The sequence below is a fragment of the Lampetra planeri genome, chromosome 5, assembly GCF_965212315.1.
Source record: "Lampetra planeri chromosome 5, kcLamPlan1.2.h2, whole genome shotgun sequence".
NCBI lineage: Eukaryota > Metazoa > Chordata > Hyperoartia > Petromyzontiformes > Petromyzontidae > Lampetra > Lampetra planeri.
In genome coordinates this window covers 13,762,623-13,785,683 of record NC_136111.1, presented here as the reverse complement: position 1 = coordinate 13,785,683, position 23,061 = coordinate 13,762,623, and the positions used below count along the sequence as shown (strand labels likewise).

Below are 23,061 nucleotides of genomic sequence, written 5' to 3'. Positions count from 1 at the left end.
GGGGGCCATGAGCCGAAACGTCGCCTCTCATATAATTGTCACTTTAAGACAGTGTCATTGGCGGACGTATGTGTACGATTTTACTTATATTCCGAGGCACAAAGAGGAACGCGTGTATTCGAGAACATACCCATTTTAAATCGACATCGCGATGACTTTCGTGAAAAAAGAGACTGGTTTGAGCGGGACATGTCGCAAGAAAAGGGGGGATTGATGGCGCATGAGGCAATACTAAAAACGAGCTCATGATGCGCACGTGTCCGCGGGGGAGAGAAGGCGCTCAGGGCGGGGGGGGGGGTCTGGTGGGGGGGAGGTCACGGGAGGTAACAGCGGTGCATTCTCACTCGGCGCGCTCTCGCCCCCTGCCCTCCGTCACAATCGCGGCAGCCACCGCCACCACCACCACGCACATCGCAAGCGGCCACGACAGCGACCAGTCGACTTCCCATCCGCTCTCTCCACATCTTCTTTCAACGTCGGCAACCGAACAAGACCGCCCGGCGACATGAGGCTGCTGCTCTCCCCCACCGGCTCTTTGCCGTCGCTGCTGTCGACGACGTTGACGCTGCTGCTGCTGCTCGACCGCTCCACCGCGTCGTCGGGTAAAGAATTGAGTTGAAATTAATAAGCGAAGCACCCGTCCGTACTGTACTTTAAATAACACTACGACTTACAGCTTCGCGATTAAATACACGGCGGGGAACGGGCGTGATGGTGGTGGTTGTGGGGGGTGGGGGGGGATACGCCGAGACGTGGGTTGCTTTGAACGTGCCGGTAAATGAGTGTCAAATATTGGTGCCAGTGGTGGTGGGAATTCCACGTTGGTGTGGCCGGGGTCAGCTGAGTTCGTACGGGAAACACGAGGCGAGATGCGGCGACATTGGGGGGTTCAAACCCGAGCTGTTGAAGGTCGAGTGCCCGGTGATGCAACGCGCATGGTTTGTGTACGAACATTGCGAGTGGTGGCGGTGGCCTCTAATCACCACGACTCTGTCCTTTTATTCAAGCACACTGGACGATTTTCACTCACCTGGTCCTTCATTTAACCCCTGTAATCTGATGTATTGCGGTGTTGTTAACGGGTCTCCTCCACAATACAGTACTTAGCCGGGCCATCGCATGTTATATTTATCCAGGCTTCACAACGTGCTCCTGCGTTGAACAAAGACACCTCCTCCACGATGTCCATTATTTAACCTCGACTTTAACCTGAGTTATCAACAGCTCACACGAGCCCTTGCCCAGATTCCCACGTGGCATATTAACCGGACTCTGACCTATTTATTTGGCCAGGGACCGGTTAAATAAATACACCACCACATGAATGATAATATTAGGATTATAAGAAAAGGGGGAATAAGTGTCCAATATATAATGTGGTTAAATACAGTAAATGCAGTAGTCTGGTTAAAATACCATATGGGATTCTGATTAAAGGCTTACAGACCAGATTAAAGTCTATTTAATAAATGAACATGTGGGGGAGTATGATTAATACAATTTCGGAGCAAGTCTGGTTGATGCCTCCCTAGAGTCTGGTTAATTAAAGTAGTCATGGAAAAGACTTATTAACCCTAATCAGATTAGAGTGGTTAAATGAGAATCTGAGTAAATGAGAACTAGTTCAGAGAGAAGTATTCATAAATATTGGTGCGTTTGCGCGTCTTGTTAAATAGCGAACCATGTAAAAAGCAACTTACATTTAAGGACCGTATAAGAGAGACTGATTTAATAAGGGACCGATTGAGAGTGATTAAATAGATAACATTTCTTGCAAGCAAGTCCTTTAACCACTTAAGGCATTTCTTCAAATAAAGCATGACAATGTAAGCTTCTATCCAATAGGCTATGGTCATATCATTTGAAAGAAGTGAGGACCTGGTTTAATAAAGATCCATTTGAGACCCCAAAACCACATTTACCCATCTGTGTATGGGTGTATGTGTACACATGTTTGGCTTGTGTACACGGGGGGGGTTACTTGGTGATGTGTGCGTGGGTTCTCTTACGTCTACATGTGTGTTGTTTAGCCTCGTACGTCTTGTATTTCAGTGTTTTGTGTATACGTACTGTAATTACATATTCGTGTGCGCATGCGAAGGCATGTACATATGCAATGATCTCACTTGCATGGGAGCTAATACTTTGGTAGAATGTACTATGTAAAATACGTGTTTTGTATCTTTGTGTTTACATGTTGGAATCTGTTACAGTACTTATTGAATACAGCCATTAATGTATTCTTTACTGCTCATGTATGAAAGTTACATTGTCTTTGTTTACATGCATACATGCACGCATTTGTTGAAACTTAGGACTCATTTGAAAACTGAAATTCTGTCCCAAGTGGGCTCTTGTCTGCTCATAAAGGTCACCATTGCACGTGGGTGTGCACACGTGACTGTATAGTAATGAAACAACTTTAACCACAAGGTGACCTTCAGAAAATGGGTCTACATTGTTTGCATGCCTTACCTAGTCACATCCATCCACCACTGTTTTAGACAGGTGGGAGCCGATTGAGTTTAATGACATCGCTTGCATGGGACACATGGGAAATCTGCAGTCTCACAGAGCGAGATAATAATCTGTTAGAAATCTATAAGCGTCTTAAGTTGCATGTTTGTGGATGGGGGTATTGGATATAATCGTTCGTTCCAATGTAAAAATTATCGATTGCCTTTTGTGTATGTGGTCGACTCATTGTATCATTGTGTGACGGTCCAATTGAGATGCTCACCTGTTGCAAAAGGTTGTATTCCCACTGCAGCTGACTGTCAAATTCTTCTGGGGCATTATTAGTCTTTGTAACCAGGTTGTACTGTGCCAGACTATTTGTGGTCTGCCACAGCACAAGCGTTTTTGGCACCTGGGCCACTCTGTCGATGAAAACATTTCTGCGGACCACCCAACCCCCACCCTCTACCCCTGATGACAAAACGCATTCACTTATCTCTAAATACCAGTAATACAAAACGATCCATATTTCGGAAACATAATATTTTTTAATACGCGGCTATAAGGTTTTTTAGGGGGGTGAGGGGCATTTAGATCTTATGGTTAGAGTAGTTTAAGCAGGGTAGTTTGTCTTTTTGGTTCTTTCGGTAAAGTCACGTAGAAGGGAAATAATAAAATAATAAAAATAAAACATAAAATACAATTCTCACGACGTTTCGGCCACAACGCAAGCAGCCGTCCTCAGGTGAAGAACAGGTCTTTCCGACAGACCTGTTCTTCACCTGAGGACGGCTGCTTGCGTTGTGTGCGTTGTGGCCGAAACGTCGTGAGAATTGTATTTTATCATGTAAATTTTTATTATTTTATTATTTCCCTTCTACGTGACTTTACCGAAAGAACCAAGAAGATGAATCCCTGCAGTCACGAAAGCTTTAAATACAAATTCAGGGTAGTTTGCTCAACTTAATTTTTGAAAATTAAATATATGTTAAATATTGTCATTATTTCTGGATCAACCAGCCTTTGTATCACCCCGCGGGTTATCTGGAGGACTGTCGCAGACTACTGGTGGTCTGGGCATACACTTGGAGAACCACTGCTGTAAAGTATTTCTACGAACAAGAGTCGATTTGTTTCATTGTTTGGTTACCTTCTCCAAAGTCACATTGTGGACTCAAGTCTGCCACTTGTGGAGCAAGGAGGCACAACATCTGGTTGAGGTAGAGAATCTGTTCGTTGTGGGTCATTGTGTCAAGGACAGGTCGAATCCCTTCAGCTTTTGTGTTGAGTCTGCAACATAGTTTTTGTTGTGGACCTCAGCACGGTTCCACTACGCTGCCCTCCCATCTCTTTTTGTGCACAGAAGGTCGATTCGTTGAGTGCCATTGCATGGTGGTCCCAGAGTGAATTATGGCCTTTAAGACCTGGCCAGGGAAGGTTCTAGAGTCGACCGATGTGTAAATTGGCCCTTCTTCAGAGCACAGCAGAAGATGATGGAGAGAGAGACCGTTGGATATCGCACTTTGTACTCTAGGCTTTCATATAAATAGAGACGTTTTAAAAAAGTTGACATGAATGATTTATTTTGATTTAAAGCTTTCGTGACTGCAGGGATTCATATTCTTGGTTCTCTCGGTAAAGTCACGTAGAAGGGAAATACAATATGTTTATTATTTTATTATTTCCCTTCTACGTGACTACCGAAAGAACCAAGAATATGAATTATTTATGTATGAGCAGTTTTCTTGGAGTTGACTTTGAATTGCTTACTGGTTTGAAATTATATTCTTTGGGTCTTTCGGTAAAGCCACGTAGATAGAAAAAATTAAAAAAATCACGACGTCTCGATCGCAACACAAGCAATCGTCAAATTGATAAGTAAACTGATTTAAAATGACCAAACGTGAATGTAGAAAGAACTACGTCATGGGGGAACACAAGTTATTCGAGAACTGGACATCTTTATTTTGAATGAGCTGTTTGGTGGAGGCAAATCAAGCTGTAGTATCTGATTCTGATGTGTAAAGGTACTTGCCAATCAGTTGTAGAGCATTAGTCATTGTAGAGAAGCAGGGGTCCGTTTAGAGTATAGTTTACAGTCGGATAGTACTCTAGGTATACAGACTTTTGTTTTCTTGGGTTGCAATACTCGTCTAAGTTTATTTGGTTTAAGACTCAAGCCTTCCACCTCTGCTTCGTTTCAGTTTCATTTCAGTTTCATTGATTTGGTAATAGCCCTGTGAGCCATTCGGCTCTTGAATCGGGTGCAACCGCAACAAACAAAAAACTAAAATATGAACAAGAAAACATCTTAAAGTGACTACGCGCAAACAGAAAAATCGGGGTGATGACCAGGTGGCTCGGATTAAACTGTACAGTACTATGTACACTAATACATTTGTATTGTTATGTATGTATATGGAACTTCGTTTGCACCGTACGTAGCCAACCGTGCTGATCGGAGGTGCGGAGGAATGTAATTATCCATAAGCGTTAAACACACACGTGAGGTACTGCTAATGGTGTAAATCCAATGAAACTTAAGGGATAGTTAATACATTATTTTCCTTTTTCCGGGCTTGCCTCTCTCCCTCAATAACCGGAAAACCTATTCCCCCCCCCCCTCAATTAGTCTGGCTTTGTGACGTTTTAAATGTATAGATTTTAAGGCAAAATTACAATTAAATCGTAGACTCTATCTTCTGTTGGGTGGATTGTTAGTGGTGGACTACATGCTATAACAGTGGACCTAGTAAAAAAAAAATCGGAATCCGTTGTGGGAATAAAATTAGGACCTGAGTTTCATTGTTTGCCGCAGATAACAGTGGCCTCTGAACCGGTCCTGGGCCCTATTTTCACCAAACCACACTATGCAGTGTGTTGAGGTTTGATTAAACAAATGCCGATAACTGACATGGCTTAAGGGAAGCTCTCTGACAGCAGCTGACTGACAAAGAGCTGTACATTTATTATCATTGAGAGAGACCCATAGTGAGATGCATTGAGAGATGAACAAGGGGAGAGAACCCCGGATGGGAATCCATTAACCTGATACCCTTGATTCTTCACTTGCCTGGTTATATTTACCAGCCACTGGGGGCCTCACTAATCTGGCTGGGTAAAGGTTAAACGGCAGAATATGGCTGCAGCGTGTTCCCTTGCTCCTCTACTCTCTTGCTCGCCCACTCATTCGCCTACTTGCTCACCGACCCTTTTGCTCATTGCCTCCTCGTCCGCCTGCCTGATCACTCGTCCACTCCCTTGCCCTCTCACTCTCCCGTGTCCACCTGCTGGCAACAGTCTTTTTAGTTTTTTTCTCGCAGGTTGCCTTATGGGGGAGATTGAGCTCTTCTATGCTTAAGGCTACCAACAAAGATGAACACTGCCTCACGCTTGTGAGACGTGTTGACTTTGAATTGACCTCTTAGCATGCTCTGATTAATAAAGGTTTTTGGGTTAGATAGCCTAAGTATAAATGTGTCGTGAACTCGCCACACCACCCGACAGCCAATTACTACGATAATGAGCCAAGAATGTGTGTGTCCCGCGTGTGACGTCAATCCACATGAGCCCCCCCCCCCCCGCGTGATGTCACTTTTCATGAGGCCCACCCCCCCTCATAAATATTCACGTGTGGGTGGATTTTAACACGAACGCAGAGGAAGGTCGAGCTGAATTATATCATTTACTAGCCTTTTGCCCGTCCAAGGACGGGTGTATATTGCAGTAAATTGGAAATATTCAATAGAAAAATTGTTCAGCTCATGATTATTAATGAGGGGGGGGGGGGTTGCCCCATGTGTAGTGACGTCACCTGCTCATAATTATTAATGAGGGGAGGGGTGCGGCATGTGGAGTGCGTTAGTGTAAATTTCTACGCGGGCATGAATATTAATGAAGGCGGGGCGGGCCTCTTTTGCAGTTGTAGGGCTGTTACGGAGGGGCTGTATGTGTAGGGCTGTATGCATGGGATCACACGGGAAACAAGCACAGGGGGCGGGGCTCCGTGAGTGCTAACGGGGAGGTGCCCGCAACGACGTCCGCACCGGGCAGCCTGGGGGGTTGCCCGGAGTTGTGATCCTCTGAGGGGTATAAAGGGGGATGAGCCGGAGAGATCGGGGCTCAGTATTAGGATGAAGGAGGAAGACTGAAGATCGTCTAGCTAGAAGCCCTGGACTCCCCTGGGACGCCGCCCTTGTCAGGGCCGCGCAGGACCGAGCCAGCGGCGTGGTCCCCTGAACCAGAGTTAGTCTCTGGGACTCCGGGTACCGTAGCCCGACTAACCAGTGTCGGGCCAGACAGCCTCCCCTAGCCCATTAGTGGAGGACTCAGAGGCAGGTCAGGGGTAGCTAGCGGAGTATCCCCAGCTATCCGGGTGAGGGGGCCGATACCCCCTCTAGTGCTGTCCTGTTGTGACCACTTGTACAAATAAATATACGTGTGCCTCAACCTCGGTGTCAAGCGTCCTCAACGGTACTTCACAGTGAAAAAAACGTGCCAATTCACCACTACTTCCGCACATCGGTGTAATGGCGAGTAAACCCACAACATTTACAATTTGAGTACGACGTTTCACTTGTGATTACAACCAGCTTCATCAGGCAATTTGGCGGAAAGCCTAACTGTTAAATTAGCATGCTTTTCTTTGTATAGTTGGCTATGTACATCTCAGATGAAAATTAAAATTCTATGAATGTTGGTCTTCTTTGCCCTTTTATTGTCGGCTTTGCTTCTCATTCTGATCGTTGCCGGATTTGCGGCATCCTTCTGCTTAAAGCTAATGCTCACCATATCTATCCTCTTTGACCTTGGCTGCCCTTGTGGCTGGTAAATGTTAGATATTTTCTCGTTTTTTGCATGGAAATTAACATTGCGAGTACTTGGGGTTTAAGAAGTATACATTTGTAGTGAGTCCAACCGAGTCGTAGACATTGTCTTGGGAGCAACACTATTCAATAAATCAACACAACATAACACAACCTACACTTGGGTGTTGAATGCTCATCTAACCACGCTACGGCAGAACTAGACACAGTTCGCTATCCCGGCCCGGACCACGAGCTGGGTTCCGGACCGCGTGGCTTTTTGGCTTCTTCTACCCGACGTGGATCTTCATCACCAGCCACACGGAGAACCCCGAGCCCCTCACGGAGCCCCGTTATATCCCCCTGGGCTGGGGCTGGCTCCGCCCCTCGCCCCGCCCACCTTCTAGATCTCTCGAGCTCTTTCCTGAAGGCTCCCGAGAGCTCCTTTATACCACGTGACCGCCCAGCGGCCCCCGTCCACCGGTGGCCCCCCTCCAATATCATCCGGTCACGTGTCGACAGGTCAACCAGCGTATCATGCCCCAATGTAACCCTGGCTGGCTGACACTTTCTATCGCTCCCTCACCGGGAGCCCTCACCGCACACTGTACGTGGTGCCTCCGCACTGACCAGCGCTCACCCAAGCCCCGCTAGGGCTGGTACTACGCCCAGTAAGTGGGCTACACATAATGCCAACACATCTGCCGTGGCTTCGTAAGCCCGGCACCACACACTGACATTCACAGTCACTACACATTTAAAGACATTCAGCATTTCATAACAGAGAACCTGATGGTTAAGAGCACATAATGGTGCATTTCACTCACAATCACACAGCTCGTATGCGCTAGAGCATTAAAGCAAAGTAACTTATTTATATTTTTCTGTTGGAATTAACAATTCCCAGCTTTTCTAGCGATTAGTGTGGTGAAAATACTTATCTGAGAGGGCCAATCTGAAAAAAGTTTGTACAAAGTCCTGACAGTGGTGAAATGAATGTCTAGCCTGTTGCAACTGCCTTGTTTGGCCTGGCTGTAGAAAACCCAGAGGAGTTCTTTCAAGTAGTTTTTTCACTTAATCATTAAACACATTTCATTAATGTTTGTATTTGTTACATCCAGTTATTTCAAAGGTCACCTATTCATTATTCAAGGTGGTGGAGCTGACCGACCGGCAGTTGCTGACACCCCCAAACCAGCGAGCTCAAAATAAAACCTGCATTATGGACAAATAGGAAGGTTAAATTCCTGATACAGTTACTGCCTGGAATAATTTAGTAACTCGTGGCGAAAAATTTAATTTTAAGAAAAACAAGATTAACTTTTTGCTGGGTTTTAAGCCAACGCATATAATTGGATTTGGTTTAGGCCCTGGGTGTGAATGTTTAATGAGGTTTGTAGTGGCTATGTTGGAGCCAGAACGTGTTGTTGAGAATCTGAGTTCAAGCCCTGGTGCTGGGTATCTCTCTCTCAGGAGGTTTATCATAACACTACACATGTAGCCATAATCTGTTAATTTAATAGTAATACAAAATACTTTGAATTGATATTGCACCCAGAAGTAACGAAATGTCTCGGAGTGCAGTTTTTAGCTGAGAGGTTTATTAGTTATTTAATGTAGTGAAATTATATGTACACTAGCTTTGCTACCCGGCTTCGCCCGAGACTTGGATTCTTGTCTTGGATTAATACACGGCCTACGCGGAGGGTGGGGGGGGGGTATGCGTGACGTCAGCAGGCACACTGCATGACGCTGCCGCATGCGGGTGACATCACAGATATGACGTTACCGCTCGCTTGCTGTGCAAAATATATCCATCATTGCGCCCCCCCCCCAAAAAAAATACAAAAGTCTGTACAGTCTGGAAGCGACCTACATGCCAAATTTCAAGTTTGTTGCATGTCGGAAAGTATGCTAAACATTTCGAACAGACACACATATTCACAAATTTCCCTTATACAGTATATAGATACTATTCTAATGTAGCATTTGGATTAATGGAGCAAACAAAACTATTCAAATGAGACGGAAAAATAACAATAGATAGTTTAATATAATTGGGACCCTGATTTCAAACAATCAAATCATGGGGGAGTGGGGTTAATCTTTTAAGTTCATAGTTGGCACTTGGCCAACACCTTGAATACCTAGGTTCAGGCCCATGGTCTGGGTGTCTCACAGGAGGTACATAACGTCCTTGTATGGGCACAGAGCCAGCAACGGCTAAGATTGTAAGTTTGAGTCCTGGGTGTTGGGGCTTGGCGTGTTGACGTGAACTGCGCACGATGAAGCCGCTAACTCTTACGGTTGCATGTCTCAGCCGGTCATTGTTGGGTTCCACTCCAGACAAAACTGCTCACCCCATGGTGTGGCCTGGGTTTAACTAGAGCACTGGAACCATTTGTCGTGCGAGTCACGCGCGTGTGTCATTGGGTGCTCTGCTATTGGGGGCGCCGATCGTACTTTCATCTCCTAATGACATTTGCGTCACTAGCCTATTCATGGAACCGAGAACAGAATGTAATAATTTTTTTAAAAAAACTGCTGGTTACGTGTGTGTTGGTGTGTGTGTGCGTGTGTCTCTGGGGGCTCATAGTGTTCCTACATGGGCGCTGAGCCAACGCCATTGTCCCGAGTTGAATTCCCATTGCTTGGTCACTCATGGGGCTCATAATGGTTGTATTGAGATGCACCTCTGAGCTTCTTTATTTTGGTACGAGGTGAGGGTGTTTCTTGGAAGGTTAAACATGTTTTGGAGCGTTGAGCTCGCATGTTTTAAGATGTGGGTTTTATTCAAGCATCAGGCTTTCTTGCTCAAGTGTCAATGCTAATCTGCCACTGCTGAGGTCAAATCCAGGCAGCACCCTGCGATTAAACTGAGTCCTCAAGTACTGTATAGCAAGTTAAAAGTCTCCACCTGGTCTCCAATGACTGTAGAAAAAAACCCCATGAAGTTACATTTTATTTTTAATTGAAATGGGCAAAATTCCAGTTCTAAGAATATTTTTTTGGTTGACTGTCGTGTGAGAAACTTCCCTCCTATTTAGAGAAAGTGGGAAGTGTGCTGCCTTCCACTCTCGACCAGAGAAGAGATCTCAGAAGTAGCTGTGTGATATCCACTTACGTTGGCCAGTCTCCAACACGAGAATGTCTGCACTGTTCTGTGAGAGATATGATGGGATACTTTGATGGCCGAGAGGTGGGTAAGACATGACAATAAAGCAGCGGATTCTTGAATCTATCTGCGTGGAATTTTTATTGTTACTCCTTCATATGTGTGGGGTTTCTTTCGATACTCTCTGCTTCCCACAAGCCAAACAATTATTAATGGAATTGGCCAAACATATCAATGCAGAATGAAAAAAGTCTTGCGAATCATTGAGGTTTTCAAGAGTACTTAAAGGGAATCATTAATAAGACTGTGTGGAGATTGATACACGAGCAAAAGCCTCCGTGATCCTTTGTTCAAACTAGGCCAGATTGCCTGTCCTAGGGGGGCCCGTAATGCCCATGGAAGCACTGAGGCAGCACCTCCAGTGGCATGAATTGAGATCGTGTAATGCAGGCAGTCATGCATGCGCGGTGCTGACCTTGCTACCCACTCGTGTGCCATGTCTGCATCAATAGACACTCGCTAACAAACAGCAGTGTAATCAGGCAGGCTAAAATGCCTTTGTATTTGTGTGTGAGAGGGCAGACGTGCGTGTTTGTGTGAGAGTGTGTGTACATGTGAGCTGCGCTACGAACCTGGTGACCCGAGTTCGATTCCCGCTCACGGCCAACACCAGTTCCGATTATCTGAACCGGTCCTAGGCCTCCCCTAGGTCGACTCAGCCTCAAATGAGTACCTGGTGCGGTGTGTAAACATCGCCACTGGGGAGACAAAGGGTTTGGTCCTGGCCCCCCACCCCCTCGTGTACCGTTCCAGCCTTAATAGGTGCTTGCTAACAGCACTTGCCCCAACAGTCTAATCAGGCTATACGGGGAATCTTTGCCTTTGTACATGTGGGAACGAGCATTTCGGAATGAGAGAGGTGTGCAGTAGGATCTGTTTGTGTGTCAGAGTGCCTGAGTAAATGTTTGCATGTAGTATACCAGGCTGTCCTTAATAGGCGCTTGCTAATACCACTTGCCTCTGGTTTCCAGGGTTAAAATGTTTGTTTGTGCGTGTCCACATCTTTGCATGTGTTTTTTGGGAGTTTGTCTTTGCATGTGCACACGTGTGTGGTTTCTGTGTGAGGAGCATTGGTTAGTGTACAATGCTATGAACTCGGTAATGAGTTTTTATTCTAAGCCACTGCTAGTACTATCTAAAACGGTCCTAGGCCATATCAGCCTTAAATGAGTGCCTAGTGTGGTGTGTAAACTTCAGCACTGGGGAAACAGAAGGCAACCCATTGTGATACTGGCCACACCACCCCTTCATACACCATTGCTGACCTGAATGGGTTCTAACATAACAGCACTTGTCCAAACGGTTTAATGGCTGGGAGAGAGAGTTTATTTCTAATGATATTATCTGTAATTTTGTAAGTACAAGTGTGCGTTCCTTTACCTGTTTTGGTGTAGACATGTTCTTAAGTCTGTATCTGAATGTCCGTGTATGAGTATTTGCGCTTGTATCTACGCGTGTGTGTGTGCCTGCCTCGTTGCTTGTGTGTACGTGTATGCATGCCTGTGCATGTATGTGTTGCGTATGAGTGTTCACGTGTTTCACTCTGGCTGATTTAGATTATCATTTCAGTAACTTTTTTACTTTTGGTGATGTGACTGATAAAATATCCTGCTGTGCAATACAGTTACATATGTATATATGTCCGGACAGTCCTCTACTTATGAATGGGTTACGTTCCTGAGACCTGTTGGTAAATCGATTTGTCTGTATCTCGGAACTCAATCTTTAATTGTTTATACGGTCAGTGTTACAAAATGTGTTATGGTTCAACAAAAAAGGGATGCACTGTTGAACTCATAGTTAAGAAAAAATATTGTACATAGGCATGTGATCCTCTATTTTAAATACTTAATAGTAAATAAAAACATAAAATAAAGTAACATGAAAAAAATGTATGTTTTATTTTCACTGGCTGGGACTCATTATATCTCACGGAGGATCTCTCCGCCAAACAAAATAGTTCCGCGGTTCAGTTCATAAGGAAGACCGAACGTACGCAAGTCAGATGGTTAAAAATAATAAAATCTTATGGCGGTTCGTTCATAAGTGCGGACGTTCAGAATTGAGAAGCGCAAATCTCGGGGACTGCCTGTACACGTTATAAACGAGTGTACACATTTACAAACACAAAGACATATACACACGCATACACCATAATGCATGGAGGTGTGTGTCACATGTTGCTAATATTCTCCCCCACTCTTGTTGCCGCAGTGCTGAGTGAACCAAATGAGGTGGTCATAATGAACAAGACGATCGTGCTAAGCTGCACCCTGGAGGGCACTGAGGTTGTGAATTCGTGGCGCTGGGAGAAGGATGGCCATACCCTGGATGGAAAGAACTCCAATCTGCTCTCCCGAACCTTGACTCACACGTACGCTACCCCACACCTCCAACCATCTGACCCCTTCTGACCCCTAACCTTTAACCTAAATTGTGAATCTCATGTTTGTGACCCTCCATCTCCTATTATCACCCTCTTCTTTTACCCTCTACCTCTTTTGAATAATCAATTGTATGCATCCTCTTCTGATCCTCCAGATTTCTTTGCTGACCTTTAAACTGTATTCCGGACATTTCGTCTGCAGTGGTGAAATATACATCTTGATTGAGTCCCCAAGCTCATAATATAGTTTTTTTTACCACGTAAAAATACTACTGATAAATAATGTTTATATGGGGAAACAGTCTTGTCTGATTTAAGCTAAATCATCGTGACAATGCTAAGTCATGGAGCTCAGCTGGGCACTGCAATCCTTTTTTGGCTACCTGCGCCCCTTTTTCCATGAAAACCTGTGTGTTCAGCTCCAATGTGAGAGCTCAGTGTGCTTCCTCGTCCCTGTGCACGTGGTGAGATCCTTATCTCCATTCATGCACACACGTGACTATACATATTACTCTGTAGCTTACACAGCAAGTCGTCTCACACCGTAACGATCAACACGTCGTACAGTGGTTTCTGCAGGTTGTAAGGAAATTATTTAAAACAAAACACTTATCTTCTTGCATTGACAGCGACGATAAGGTACGTTTGAACTAACGTGTCATTTTTGGATGGGTGGTGCTCATTGCTGTTGGTAAATGTTTGACATTTTGATGAAAGGAGCTATTTCCATCGATCGATAGAACGATCATTGTAGACTTCTAACTTTTAAAACTTTCGTGACTGCGGGAATCCATACTCTTTTGTTCTTTCGGTAAAGTCACGTGACTTTACCGAAAGAACAAAAGAACACTGTAGACTTCCCACAAAGCAGTACCCGTTTTATTGACCATGGAGGAATGATGGGTCTCGTTGACCTGCAAGTGGGATTTACTCGAGACCTCACGATTGTGGGTTGAGTCCAATAAACACAGCGCTGTTGGCCTAGATGACAATCAGATGGTGGTGGCAGAATGGGTGAAAGGTTTAATGGTGCATATGCCAACAACAAGCTAGCAAGCTTGTCAATTAATGGAGCCTGCATTGTGTTTGGGGATTTATATTGAAGAAACTCAAACACGCATAGAAGCGAAAACACATGAACACCCACGTGATTTTGTTCCGATGGAGTTAACTTACAACACATTTAAATGAAAGTATTTTATTGCCAAACATACAGCCAAACAACTATCCATATTAGGCACTGGTATTGAATGGTAAGCTGCGTGATGAGTTTTGTAGTGATTTATTCATAGGATTTGTTGTTTCTATGAAAAATGTTGCGTCCTTGAATAGACAAGATATACCATTTCCTGAGCATAGAAATAAATAGCTTAGTGGCACTTTGAAACATAACAAACTTAGAGTTTAAAATAAAAAAAAACGTAATCAACAAGAGATGGATGCATGGGATAGGAATAAGTAGCCCCGCGTGTCTGGTTGCACTGACATTTACCCCCTCCGTGAATGGCCCCTGATGAGCGTGGGTATTTGTGAGTGCGCGGATTTCATTAGCGAGACGGGGGGGTGGGGGGGTGGGAATGTCAAGGAGGGAGGCCTGGCCATTTTAGCACATGCCATCCTATGCATCGTGACCGCACGCCACGTGTCACCGCGTCGTACATCACCACACTTCGCATGGGGTCATGCAGCGAGACGATAATGTGCCACATGAGATATGGGTTCCGTTGAAAGAGGCATTGATTTATAATCATCATCAGTCCTTGTCTCTCCACTTCTGGATGAAGGCATCTTCACGCCTTTGCCGTCCCGATTTGTGCTATGATGCCACAACCCGTATCACCTCTACGTGTGAAATTATGTCACGGGTGCCATCTTTTACGGTAGTTTTCCTCTCTCTCTCTTACTTTGCTTCCTCTTGGTCTTCATTCCATCACAAGATGGGTTTTGTGTGGAATGAGATGAGACCTCTAGATTGTATGAGACAAAGGTTGTGCCCACAGAGATGCAGTTGGTCACTAATTACACAAAGCCATAATAAAATGTCTTTTTTTCCCATTAATCCATCACGGTTCCAACTAGGAGTATAAAACATTGCATTTTCTTATGCAATAACACTTTTCAGGGCATAAGTTCACCTTGTAGTGTGAATAGCAAGGCTATCGAAATGAGTTTAGAATTAGTTCTGTGATTTAACATTTCAAAGGCTTATTTAAGGCATGTAACAAGGCATATGTAGTGAGTCCAATTGAGTCGCAGACGTTCTTCTTCAGAGGCAACACATTACACAACACCAGATGCAGCCTAGGGTGGTGACCACCCAGCTAAGCGGTGAAATCATTGCCATAGGCTGCTTGTATCCATCAGTAGGTTTCCATACAAAGTACATGTTGCAAAAAAACCACACTGGAAACAGAATCTGCCCACGACACCCTCTATGTCAACATGGATAATGGAGGTTTCTCCGAAATTATGGATGAAAACATTCACCGAGAACCGATTTTTCTCCACCGCCTCCCTGCAGACATGACTCACTGCCATTGTCCATAGATACAGCACACCGCAGGTTCCCTCTCGAGGTTGTTTGGCTGCTGTGCGAGTGTAAGAATCGGGGGCTCTGACTCCTCGCCTCTCTCTCATCCATTCCCCAATCCATAAAGGGCAACTGACAAGTTTCATCGCCAAAAATAACTGCAAGTGGGTCGTGCCAGGTCTGAGAGGGCTGGGATTGATGTGGGGGCAGAGGCGGAGAACAATCTTGGAGACCCGCCCCAGCACAATATGACGTACAGACTGACAAGGGCCTCCGGTGTGTGTGTGTGGATGTGTGTGTGTGTGGGTGTGTGTGTGTGTGTGGGTTTGGGTGGGTGTGTGGGTGTGTGTGTGGGGGGGTGTGTGTGTGTGGGTGTGTGTGTGTGGGTGTGTGTGTGTGTGTGGGTGTGTGTGTGTGTGGGTGTGGGTGTGTGGGTGTGTGGGTGTGTGTGGGTGTGTGTGGGTGTGTGGGTGTGTGTGGGTGTGTGGGTGTGTGTGGGTGTGTGGGTGTGTGTGGGTGTGTGGGTGTGTGGGTGTGTGTGTGTGGGTGTGGGTGTGTGTGTGTGTGGGTGGGTGTGGGTGTGTGTGTGTGTGTGTGTTGGCACACGAGATGGCACTCGCACACACCAACAATGGCACGTGCTGACACTAGATGAGTCGTAAGTCGTTGACGCTCGCCTCACTAGATTTTTGCTATTTGCATATTAATTTACACCAGAGATGTTTGGTTAACTCTGAATAACTTAATAGCAATGAAGTAATCGGTTACAGTTTAATAATTACACTTTAATAACACTTACAAAAATCACACCTATAGAATGAATGGGGGTCACCATTAGTGGTGGGAAGAAGGCTGAGGCTCACTGGATGTCGAATTCTCAAGATAATTTTTGTCATGGGATTGAGGAATGTTTCTTGTGGATTACAAATGCACAGGGTGACTACAATGTTTCACCATATCGCTTTAGATTTGCGAGTGTGCACATGTGCAGGGCAGCACTGCTCAGTAACCCCGCGTGACCTTCCCCCGCGTGACCACCACCGTTACGTGAATGGTCTTTTGTACCCCGTAGAGTTTTCCCATGTATGCCAAGGGGTACACGTGCTACAGGTTGGGAACCAATTCATCAACACCCAAGCCGACTTGCATATCTATGCCCTCCGACTCTCGTACAAACGCAACATATTAAGAGTGTGTGTGCGAGCACATTCATCGTATTTATGAGCAAGTTAAGCATATTTCATCTTGGGTTTTTATTATTGCCATCTGCAGGATAAAATATCGCCCTTCCCCCACCTCTTGTCATCAGATATCAGATCCCAAGTTGTAATGTCAGGCCAGGAAGGTGACACCCATAGAGCCACGTGAATTGGTGTGTTTCATCAACAGACCTCACGACGGTGGTCGCTCGTACTCCACCAAGGGTGTTTGCCGCGGTGTCGGTCTGTTGATATATTTACACATTTTAGTCGCGCTAGATGGGCAAGGATGAATGAGGTCGGGGTTTTCAAACTTCCGTCCTCATGACCCCCCATGGTGCATTAGTCCTTGTTTCCCAGTTTTCTCCATTTAAATAAAAATACATGTTTAATACACTGCACGCCTGTGATTTATTAAGTGTATTAGCTGTGTTGTAGTGCTTTCTGTTTAAATTAAGGTAGAGGTGTTGCGTGCGTGCGTGCGTGTGTCTGTGTACAAGTCTGTCCAAAGTGTTGTAGGGAGGACCCTGGATTTGAATTGACACTCTTAAGTCACATCAGGTGTGAGCAACATGGAATGGCTTAATTTGTAATGTAAAGTACAAGATTGCTAAATATTGAAAGGTGGCTCATGGTGGGTAAAAATCACTGGCATTGTGGAAATCATAAATTGAGTAAAAAGCAAAATATATGTGATGGGGTTTTTTAAACGAGGTTATTATTGGCAGAGCTGAGACCGTATACTCACTGTGCTTAAGAATAGATTAAATCACGAGTGCCTGGTGCCCGGATTCAAACCCTGCATGGTCAGGGTGGTGCCGGCTCTGTGTACCTGACGTGACCCTAATTGAGCTTTTTTGACCACGAGGCTGCTTCACTTGTGTCTGTTTCTTACCGGTTCTCATCCAGCATCGAGAAGCCGGTGATGTCGGATGCGGGCTCTTACCACTGCATCTTCAAGACCGACAGTGGCGAGAAGGATTCATTCATCAACGTCTCCAGTGGGTCTCATTTTGCCCCCTCGACCCCAACCTGAACCCAGATACCAGCATAACTCTGTCTTTTGCGAGCCCCATGCATTCCCAAACCGTAAATCCCTGTGCATAGTGAGCCCCATCCATACCCAAAACCTAGCCTGAGCCCCCCATTCTGAGTGTCCCTTTTGAGTTGTGTCCTAAAAGGAACCTTAAATCTGAATCCTTAACCTTACCCCCTGAACCTTAACTTCAACGACAAGTAAATGTTGGAGTTTGTGGAACTTGCGGTTATAGTCGCCGTGTCTATTCCCCTAGCTGAGCCCAAGATCGCTCCGCACAAGAAGCACCACGAGAGCCGCACGGATGGGGAGACTGCACGGATCAAGTGCATCGCCTCGGGCTTCCCAGCTTTCAACTGGACCTGGTTCCACACAGTCAACGGGGTCCTTAACGTGCGTCCGCAACATCACTCAACCACACACACGTCCACACAACCACCTCCTAACGGTGCATCTCCTCTTGGTCTATCTCCTCATCCTCCTCCATCATCTACTTCCTTGTGCTCTTCCACCATGTACAGTATTTCACCTCGATTTAAAGCTTTCGTGACTGCAGGGATTCATCTTCTTGGTTCTTTCGGTAAAGTCACGTAGAAGGGAAGTAATAAAATAATAAAAATAAAACATAATAAAATAATTCTCACGACGTTTCGGCTACAACGCAAGCAGCCGTCTTCAGGTGAAGAATGAAACACTGCCAAGCTTATATATACGCTCCAAGCTTGGCAGTGTTTCATTCTTCACCTGAAGACGGCTGCTTGCGTTGTAGCCGAAACGTCGTGAGAATTATTTTATTATGTTTTATTTTTATTATTTTATTACTTCCCTTCTACGTGACTTTACCGAAAGAACCAAGAAGAGTATTTCACCTGTTGGACAATCTCCATCCACCCGGACAACGGTAATACAGCCAAGCCCCGTGCCTGTCCATCACTTTATGATCAATCAGTCTTGTAGACCATCTCCTCATGGCTCAACAACTGGTGGTTTGTCTCTCCCTTCCCCCTTCCCACTTGTTCACCTCTCCTGTGGTACTCCACTGGGCACAGAACCACTCGCCCCCCACCCCAGTGGTTCAGTGAATTGCCACATATGGATGTCTCCATTGCACTGAACACTTCATTCCTTTTTATATCATGTGTACCGCATATTTCTGAATGTATTTTTTTTATAAATCCCACATATCCCACATATCCGAATATGTGATTCAATTGCACGCATATCAGGCATGGGTATTTTATTTTGATCACCATCTGATCTGTCACTAGATTTTCCAAACGGCAATAAAGTCCCATAATAACCTGTTCGTAGCCACATGTGAGATGTTCGAAGCAACGCACTCCCATGTGACCAAAATAGCGTCGTGTTAACAACACTTTTTGGTGTCGTGTTGATGTTTTGCTGATGATGTATTTGATATGTGTATGGCGGTGTTGTGATATGTTGATATGGTGATGTACAGCTGGTGCAGAATGGCACGGACAGGCGGGAGGTGCACACCCATGGGAACTACACGATACTGACCATCGCCACTGTCGAAAGTGGGAAAGATGAGGGGAACTACACCTGCCGGGTACAACCATCATCAACACCACCTTCATTACAACCATAAATACCATCGTCACCATCACAGTCATCAACATCATTACCAGCATCACCTTCAACACCATCGCCACCATCAACACCATCGTTACCACTACCATCGCCATCGCCACTCGACACCATCGTTACCACTACCATCAACACCGCCATCACCCTCATCACCAACGTCCTCACCATCGCTACCATCAACATGCCCCGATGTGCCCCTGTGTCTCCAGGCCTCAAACTCTGTGGGCAGTGACGAGGCGGTGATGGCTGTGCGAATCCACAGCCGCATGGCATCTGTTTGGATCTTCCTGGGGCTCGTCGTGGAGGTGATAGTGCTGATCACCATCATCTTCATCTACGAGAAGCGCACCACTAAGAAGGAAGTTGTCATCCAGGGTGAGACATGGCGACATGAGGGCATTCGAGGCAAAGTGGGGAAAATCACCTGTACCTTAATTGCAATGTTATGCTACCACGTGCGACGTATTGATTAACAGTTTGTTTACCTGTTTGTGTGCCTGTGTGTGTATCTTCTTTTGTCTTGCCCATGCTGCTTGGAATTGTCAACCCTGCAGAGGATGAGCCCAAGCCGCTGTGAGTACCCACTCGTGACCTAGCCTTAGCTTGGCCTTAACCCAAAGCCGAGCCCGACCCGTTCACCTGTCCGTAACCCTGACATTGAGTACCAAGGCTTAACCCCAACCAAGACTTACAAAATCACATGATAACATCAGACAATGCGATTGATGCAGTGTAGATCGTGTACATGATCTTGATGGTGTATTGTAAATTGCGTGTATTTAAATGATCCCGATGCTGGAGTGTAGCTATCAGTCTAAATCAGGGATGGGGAACGTCTGGCTCATGGGCCGTATAAGGCCCGCAAAATCATTTGGTCTGGCCCTGTCAAGGCAACCGCATGACTCGAAATTCAATAAATCTAGGCGCTTTTTTCATAGCAACGTAAATTTAATTTTGTATGGGCCGCGAATGATGTTATAAATATCCAAATGGCCCTTGGCAGAAAAAAGGTTCCCCACCCCTGGTCTCGATGATACAGAGATAATGTGTATGGTGTGACTTAGGTGTGAGTAGTTTATATGTAGATTGTGTAGCGTATATAATGTTGATATAGTTATGTGTAGATGGTGTAGTGCTAGTGAAATGGATTATATAGTACAGATGCTGGATATGTGATGTATTGGACGAGATGTAGATGGGGCATGGTGTTTATGATGCCGATGTGACGTTCCTGTGTAGTTATATTAGTAGCAGTCATTTTGTCATGTCCCTTTGTCTCATAGTCCTGTGTATCTCGTGTCTCCATTGCCTCGTGTCTTATGTTTCATCTCGTTCCCCATGTCGTGTCTTGTGTTCCCTGTGCCTCACGTCTCATGCCCCCCCCTGTCTCGTGCAGGAAGAGTGACATGCACAGCGAGAAGGAGGATGGTGTCCGCCAGCGAAACTGAGCACTCGGGCTGATGACGACACGACAAGGTGAGCAGACGAAGGCACGGCCAGCAGCTTGGAGACTAGCGGAGGGGATGGAGGCAGAGAGAAGGGGGGGGGGAAGGGGGGGTGGTAGTGTCTGGATCGTGGAGTGCGAAGCTTAATGGGAATTCTTGTCACTCTTTATGCAAGATTTATTCACCATTGCAATTTCAAAATAAATCACCCTGCTAGTATAAACACTGCCGGATGTAATGTTCTCCTATGACGTGTATGGGTTTACCTGTGGTTGTGCTTTTGAGGCAGGATATTGCGATGGGGGGTGTTGAGTGTTATCTCCTTGCGTGTCTGTGTGTGCAGATCTGTGCCATCGCCCCATCACGAGTGCCAAAAGAGGAGACGAGACCACGCCGTTGTCTCGTCACAACTCCATTAAACAAGTTGCCAATTGAAGAGCATTTTCAAATACATAAAATGTCCTTTACAGTGGAAATGTGTTCCTTTTTTAAAAGGGATTTTTAAAGTTTATTACTGTTTTTAAACCCTCTTTAAAACCTCTTTACAACCCCTTAACAGCCTTTCAGTGCAGCAGTTTTGTCCTGCAGCCTGCCACAACCGTTGCCAAAAAGCGTAACGCCCTTTATAGGCAGCACCATCATCCACAAGGTGGCCCAAAATGGCCATGTCAGGGCAGTGAGTTGTCATCTCAGAGGGGCTTGCTTTTCACATCCTTGTATTGGGTGTTTGTTAAATGGCTGAATGGCCCTTGCGTATGTCAAGTATGTGAACAAGCGCCTCTGAAACCCCTCGTTTATTCCCGGTGCTTGGTGTCTGTTGATGCTGATTTGGAGGGTTTTGTTTGTGATTGTACGTGTGTGTCAAAGTTATTGTAGCCCCCTTGTGTGCTGTTCTGGCCTTAGTAGATGCTCATTCGTAGCACTTGCCCAAAAAGTCTGTAATAATACGTGGCAAATAATTGTTTCTGCAAATGTATATAAGTGCAAGTGTTTTCGAGTGCTGTATCTGTGTTTGTACGTGTGTATATATATACACACGAGTGTGGTACGTGTGAGCATATGTATATGTATGCGTCTAGTAAAGGGCGTTATGTTTAACCCCACTCATGTCGGGTTCGGTGGCTCTCAGCCCTGGGGAGGCGCCTCTCACACTTCCTGGTGCCTCTTAAAGTTTGGTTTAATTTGTTTTAACGAGCTGCCTTATCCAATTTAATCAGCCTTGCTACTCGCGCTCTCGTTATTCTATTTTTCTCGCTGCCTCCCTCCTTGTCTGCATCTCCCCCTGCCTCTTCTCCTATCCTTGCCTGTCTCTCTCTCTCTCTCTACCTCTCCATTACTCTTTGCCTCACTCAGCTTTTTCATCTTTCCCTCGTTCATCTCTCATTCCATCTCACCATATCTCCTTCTCACTTGCACTTCGTTTCGTTTTCTCCTTTCGTCGGCGTCTTTCTGTATTGCTTTTTCATGATCTCTGTTATTTTTCCTCTGTTTCTTAATCCGTTTTATCCGCTAGTCTTGCTCTATTTATGTTCATCTCGTGTTTAATTTCTGTATCCAGCTCCATGTATCTCATGGTCTCTTATTCCATCTCTGGAGTTACAGCTCGGAACCTGTAAGCTCTGCTGACATGTGGGGATGCCATCGTGTTGTTTCTGCACTTGGCTACTACAGAACATCAACACAAACACGAGAGACACTACAAACGCCGGGACACAGTGAACCACATTCACCCAACGGCTTACATCAGACGTGACACAAACATGGGACACATCGCAATGAACGACATAATCAACAAACTCTAAAAGACAAAATACTAAATGAAGCAACAATGAGACGAACATTAACACATGCTGCACCATGAAAAACACAAAACACGGGTGTTATACGCTGAATTTGTTTTGCCTAAATGAGAGTAAATATAGGTGAGTGATCGCGTCTTGAGCACAGCTGGTTTGTTTAGAACACGAAACATGTTTTACTTTATTATCGGGGTTACAAAATGGCTTTGTGCCAATCACACATGCTGCAGCAGCAGCACAAACATGAGGGACAGGCGATTTGGTTAAAGGAAGTATTTCGCGAGGGCAAATATACAGGGTGTTTAAAAAGATGGACCCAATTTCAAAGATATAGCGTATTCAAATCGGGTCCATCTTTTTAAAACACCCTGTATATGTAGACTTCTTTCGCACAATATGTAGCCAACCGGGATGAGCGGAGATCCAGCGGAAGGGCAACACACTAAACGCCGAAAGCAGTTCTAAAGAAATTCGTTTTCAATCCATATCTAGAAGTGCTTAGCCCCACGTGCTTCCTAATATCGGAAGGAGAATCGTTCCAGACTTCCGCAGAATCGCATCTGAAAGCGCTTGATGCAGTGACGCAATATGACTTTAATATTGGCGATTGTGCAACAT

At 45.3% G+C, this 23,061-nt stretch overlaps 1 protein-coding gene across 1 annotated transcript; it reads left to right on the top strand.

Moving 5' to 3' along the window:
• Window positions 1-358: 358 nt before the first annotated feature.
• On the top strand, window positions 359-21,742 carry LOC144718934 (basigin-like). Its single transcript, XM_078594567.1, has 9 exons — window positions 359-602; window positions 12,652-12,811; window positions 17,462-17,553; window positions 17,845-17,981; window positions 19,051-19,161; window positions 19,409-19,574; window positions 19,754-19,772; window positions 20,596-20,675; window positions 20,988-21,742. The coding sequence occupies exons 1-8, from the start codon at window positions 506-508 to the stop codon at window positions 20,645-20,647; spliced, it is 834 nt and encodes a 277-aa protein (XP_078450693.1). The 5' UTR covers window positions 359-505; the 3' UTR covers window positions 20,648-20,675; window positions 20,988-21,742.
• The last annotated feature ends 1,319 nt before the right edge of the window (window positions 21,743-23,061 follow it).

Coding starts and splice junctions, on each gene's coding strand:
- LOC144718934 (XM_078594567.1), top strand. CDS start 506: ATGAGGCTGCTGCTCTCCCCCACCGGCTCTTTGCCGTCGCTGCTGTCG. Junction 12,812..17,461: donor TCCCGAACCTTGACTCACAC/GTACGCTACCCC, acceptor GTTCTCATCCAG/CATCGAGAAGCCGGTGATGT. Junction 17,982..19,050: donor CAGTCAACGGGGTCCTTAAC/GTGCGTCCGCAA, acceptor GGTGATGTACAG/CTGGTGCAGAATGGCACGGA.